The 5,989-nt window shown below is 47.0% G+C and overlaps 1 protein-coding gene across 1 annotated transcript; it reads right to left on the reverse strand.

Annotated features, from left to right (window-relative positions):
- Positions 1-2,546: 2,546 nt before the first annotated feature.
- On the reverse strand, positions 2,547-4,874 carry LOC119278025. The gene is made up of 2 exons (XM_037559374.1): positions 4,163-4,874; positions 2,547-2,836 (listed from the first exon to the last, which is right to left on the reverse strand). Exons 1-2 carry the CDS (start codon positions 4,731-4,733, stop codon positions 2,679-2,681), a joined length of 729 nt encoding a protein of 242 aa, XP_037415271.1. The 5' UTR covers positions 4,734-4,874; the 3' UTR covers positions 2,547-2,678.
- Positions 4,875-5,989: the final 1,115 nt, after the last annotated feature.

Genomic DNA, 5,989 nt, shown 5'->3' on the forward strand with positions numbered 1-5,989 from the left:
ATCGAGTCTTATGGGGAAAAGTGCGCAAACCTTTGCAGAGTGTACAAACTAATCATGGTTAGCCGTGTCCCCGGTTATGGACATCTTGAGTATCTGGTTCTTGGATTATCATATGGATCTCATCACTTTACTTAATTAATTTGTTGGGTTGTTAACTTTTTAATTGGGATTGAGTTGGAGGAACCTTCTCAATAATTTTCAACCAACTTTGTAGTTAAATGAAATATATTCCTTTGCAGTAGGGAAAAATTGGCTTTTCGCAAAAACATGTTAACCGTAGAGCCTCCACTAGCCATATATGCATGTAGTGATAACTATTATTCATCATTATCCTATGGTGTGAATTTTCCAGTACATTCAATGTACTGACCCTTTGTGGCTGCAACGTCTCATGTTGCAAGAATCTTACGACGAGTAAGTGATACGTTAGGATTACGATTTCTACACTCAACTTTGTCGTTGGTGTTGATGGGAATCCACAACCTTGTTGTTACTTCCGCTATTTGGATTGAGGTAATAGTATTTACGTTACTTTATACATGTCATTTACCTCTGTTATAAATGCTCGAGTACTGTGTGTGTCAGCATACCGATCCAGGGATGACACTTAAGCACAGAGACTTGACCATCTGAGGTCGGGTCGCTACAGGCGGCCTAGGGCGCCGGCTGTGTGGTCGAAGGCGGCAGGGCTACGGCGGCGATGGAGCAGTTGGGGAAGAGGGGGAGTGGAGGGGAAGGACTTAGCAAAATTTTGAGCCGGCGCGGCCGGGGGTTAAGTTAAACTAGTAGTAGCGTGTTTTGCCGAAATGCGCTATAGCTAAGTTAGCTATAGTGTTTTCCATCAAAACGCGCTACAGCTATTCCTTTATGTTTTCTTTTTCTTTTTCTTTTGTTTTCTTTACATTTTCTTTTTTTCTATTTCTTTCATTTTCATTTACTTTTCTATTTATTTTCTTTTTCATAGCAGTAGCGCTCTACAGCATAAACGCTCTGCTACACACTTTTTAGCAGTAGCGTGCTTTTGGAAGAACCGCTACTACTATTCCTAGCCTACCGGCACCAGTGAGGGAATTATAGTAGTAGCGCTTTTCCGCGCAGACGCGCTACTGCTACAACAATGGTTGTACCGTGCTTTTGTAACAAGCGCTACTAATAAGTAGCAATAGCGCCGTGTTTTGACCAGCGCTACTGCTATACCTCTGTGTATAAGGTTTTCCCTAGTAGTGTGACATCATGCACTCGAGTAGGGAATGACGCCACGAGTCTGTCGCTCCACACAACTGACAAGTATCAGATTGGTGACATATGTCGATGATGTCGGACGTCTTCAGTTGGAATAGAATGTTTTGCCAGCCTCCACAAAAGATTGTGTAGCTTTCCTCAGACGTCCACCTGCTAGAGCTTCTTCCGTCCATCCTCCTTGGCTCCATAATTGGAGGAGCTCGCACGCCCATCGAGCCAAGCCTCCCGTCGGCGCTGTGTGTGGGTGAGCATGTGGTACGCCGTCCTCACTGTGAAAAAACATCTTGTCGGAATTCCATGCCCAGAAATCCTCATTATTTCTAGTACAAAGCGGTATGCTCAAGATTGCGTCCACATCGGCGGGGAGAAAAGTTTGTTGTAAGACCTCCCTATTCAACGAGGCCTCAACATGATTTATGAGCTCATTAACCAGGGTGGGGCGAACCGTTGCGAGGCACACAAACGGTCTCATGTTTTCATCTCTAGGGATCTAGTTGTCCGAGCAAATAACGATGGAAGAACCATCCCCAACTATTCGGATGAAGCCTTGGTGTAGCACATCTATTCCTTCAATTATTGCTCGCCATATATGTGAAGGATGGTTCCCAAGTTCGGCTGACAAAATATTACCAGCGGGGAAATAAATAGCTTTCAGCATCATGGAACAAAGAGTGTGTAAACATTGTAGAATGTGCCACGCCATCAATGCTAGGTTGAAGAGCTCGAATCCCCTGAATCCCAATCCACCCAGAAACTTGGGCTAGGTCATGTCCTTCCAAGAAACCCATGACGTCTTCCTTTGGCCTTCCATGCTTTCTCATCAGAATTGTCGTATGAGTTTATTCAGGTGCTCGCATAAGCCTCTCGGTAATTTGAAACACGACATAGAGTAAACTAGAACCGGCTGAGCAACTAACTTGATCAAAACCTCTTTGCCAGCTGAAGAGAAAAGTTTTGTCGTCCATCCTTTATCCTTGTTCCACACACTATCCTTTAAATATGTGAAAGCCCCTTATTTAGAGGAGCCTACATCAGAGAGGCTTCATTGGGCACTTGAAGAATATTTTTGATCTCATCTTTGACATTTGTTGGGCAATTTTTGCTGAAGAAAAGGTGGGCCGCAAGTGGAAGGAGGGAGGGCATAACTGGGCCATCAGGCTGGCTAATTGGCCATTTACGAGTATTCACACCGAGCCACCCAAACAATGTGCCTCCATCTAGAGCCCAACTTAGCAGAAGCCTGAATCCTAGAGTTTGTCGTTCTCCCCCGTTCCCAATTTTCTCACCTTCAAGCTTTTTTAAGAAATGGGAATGTTTTCTCCATAATGCATATGCTCAACCGCCCGTTATTACATAGTTCCAGCCTCCAGCTGATTTAATAGAACCAATAAATGGCCCAAATAGAACACAGATTGTTCATGATCATGTAGAGAAAACTAGGCACAAATTCTCCTACTAGATATCCACCCAAGGTTTGCTAAGATCTCCATGACTGTTGTCTCCAAGATACGGCATGCCCATCTCATTCTCGTGTTGTTCTCCTCATTTTCTGCAACAATGCCCATGACCTGGTCCGGTGCCCACCGAGGATCACCTACATATATGTATTTGTCCATTTAGAAACAATATCATTTCAAGTCAGCCAAATAGCCCAATATAAGGCAGGTGCCCCTACCAGAACTTGGGTTCATATTAGTGAATCGACCTTTACATATGTGAGGTACATTAAGGGTAGGGCAAGACCAAAAGCTACATGTACGGTTGTCCAAACTGACAATCTATAAATAAATGTTGGATAGTTCATTATTGTCATAAATACAACAAAGAGTGCTCCCTTACCAATTAGTACGCTTTACTAGACTATATTTTGTCAAATAACCACTATACCTAATAAAAGATCTTAATCCTTGAAGGTATTTTAGATGAGTCGCTTTAACACGGTCACTATTATATCCTCTTTTCCAATTTTAACATGGTCCCTCTTACCTTCCCTTTTCACACGGAAGGTAAGAAGGTAAGAGTTACTCGGACCCACTATTTAAGGAAATCAACAGCCCAGATCTATTATAGTGTACTCTTATATCTCATATGAAAGAGGAGGTAAGAGGGACCATGTTAAAACTGCTCTCTAATTTTATCACAATCCTCTGGATATGCAACATGTCCCAAAGAATAGTGACACATATTATACAAGATTAAGCAATACTTCCTCCATTCCTAAATATTTGTCTTTCATGTGGTTTGCAATGGACTACCACATTCGGATGTATATAGACATTTTTTACAATGTAGATTCATTCATTTTGCTTCGTATGTAGTCATTTGTTGAAATCTTTAGAAAGACAAATATTTAGGAACAGAAGGAGTATTTAGTAATACTCCACACACTAATGAGGGTACGCGTCAGCCAGAAAAGTCTATGGAGTTTCATTTCGGGATATGCTCCATTCTCTATTTGTCTTCAACTCTTCATACAGAAACAACTAACAAATTCCTTTTTGTGTAGATTTAACTTGACAATTTTATGCATGAGGCATTTGAACTTCTTAGCTTAGAAAATGTTAAGATCCCTTACAATTTCGGTCTGTGTCCGCCCCGGATCTGGAGGCGGCCGGGTGAAAAGCAACTGCTAGAGCAGTGACAGAGGATGGTTCTAGACTACAGTATAGTGCCCGTGATGTATATCAAATAGTGAGCCAGAAATAATTTTTTGCGTCACATATCCATACTTTGTACTCTCTATTACTGTATATACATAGTATAGCTTCCTAATCGATGTTCTTTTGCCAAAACTCGGTTGTGATGCACCAAATCTGGCTCTCACAGTGATGTACGAATTTGTTATAGTTTTGTTCTTTGTTCTAGATCTAGTATGTACGAGAGAGATAGGGATAGAGATAGAGAGAGAGGAGTAGTTTACTGTTGAGGTCACCGTGATGGAACTGCTCCATGATGTCGTAGTCGTGGAAGTGTGCGCTGCAGTTGCACGAGCCGCCGTCAACCGCGGCCTCGGCCATCCTCTGGAACGGGCACAGCCTCTGCGCCTCCTGGAAGGCCAGCGCGATGCAAGCGCCGCAGTCCGGCGACTTGGCATCCGGGTGCCATGAGCAGTCGGCGGAGGCTACAATCCGGTTGGGGCTCTCGCCGGCGTCGTCGACGTAAGAGCGCCCGCACGCGCCGGCGTCGTCGACGTAAAAGCGCCCGTCCGCGCCGGCGTCGTCGCGGTAGGAGTCCCTGTAATAACAGGAGCCGCTGGATTCCGCGTTCGCCTTGGCGGGAATGGTGGTGACGAGATGGCGCAGGGAGGCCTCGTACGCGCTGCCCGGAGCGTACGTGCCCATGTCGTACGTGCCCCCGCGCATGACGACGCCGCACTCGTGACTGGGCGTGAGGGCCAAGCCGTAGTCAGCGGCGGGCGAGCAGCAATCGGTTCCGGCGGCTAGCGCCGGGAGGAGCGATGCGAGCAGGATGAGGACCGAGGCGGTGGCCATGGCCGGAGAAAGACAAGTACTACTGTATTTCGGTTCGATTAACGGGAGGATGGTGCTCTGATCTGGCGAGGTTAGACAGTGTATATATTGTGGATTAGCTGAGCTCTTAACTAAGAGTGATTATCGACCGTTGACTACGAGCTACCGTCTATCGAGGAGTCAACATCTGCTAGCTGCAAAATATTGGTAGATCGGCTCTCAAGTAACATGTTCCGAGTTGCCCACTATTCAGTACGTAAAGTAGTTTTATACGGAATCTGAAGATACGTTGGCAAACATGACCTGGCGCTAATCTTTGACTTCTGACCAGTGGCACTACCAATGATTTGCGCTACCTGACTCTTGGCATCTTCAATGTTGACCCGCAAATTTGTTTTGGCATCCATCCGCGGATAGTGAAGACTAGTGAGACAAAATTCATGCAGCAACTGACCGGATGAAATCTAGCGGCTCCACTGATGCGTGAGCCGGCCATCCAACACTACATGTGTACATTTCAACCGCTGTATGAACTAACCGGACGAAATTCATGCAAAAACTGCGTATTGATATAAACCGGACGAGATCATCACACTTCGGACATACTTCAACTAAAAGCGAAAGCCGGTCCAACTCTGGAGGTATAATTTCGCCTCCGTGGCATCCACCTCGGCCTCCACCATATCTTCCTTATGTCCGCCTGCACCGCTCATCGGAGTGGCCATGCTTCAACCGGAGGGGAAGAGTGGCTCCTTCGCTTCCGTGAAGCCGAGGCGGGGGTTGATGATGACCTGCGCTGAACCGGGCAAGACATCGGTTGTGTATGCCGGCAACGCGGTTGTGGTGCCCATCGTAGGACAAAAGAGGCGGCTGCCTCTCATGGTCTACTTTTCCTCGGTGTCAGCGGCAATCGCGGACGTGTTGGCCGCCTCCGTCGGCAGGGCACGGTTACGCCAACGATTGCGGCGACTAGCACGGCCAAAGGCGCGGGAGAGCGTGACGACACAGCGACATCCATTGCGGCCACAGTGCCCGTGCCACTGTGCTCCCCCGCGTGCTGGCGTGGAGCAACTGACCACTCCTCTTCAAGCTGGGTTGGAGCGCAGCTTCAATGCTGGTGTCAGTGAGAGGTCGTGTCCGCTCTGGGTCGGCGTTAATGCGGAGAGGCTGCTCTACAGCGGCAAGAATGCGGACAACTGGCGTCGGGCAGGAATGCATGCGGGCGAGGGAGGAGGGTTTTCGGTGGGCTAGGGTAGTCAGGAGTGGGCGTGGCAGCG

The sequence above is a fragment of the Triticum dicoccoides genome, chromosome 3B (genome assembly GCF_002162155.2).
Source record: "Triticum dicoccoides isolate Atlit2015 ecotype Zavitan chromosome 3B, WEW_v2.0, whole genome shotgun sequence".
Taxonomy (NCBI): Eukaryota; Viridiplantae; Streptophyta; class Magnoliopsida; order Poales; family Poaceae; genus Triticum; species Triticum dicoccoides.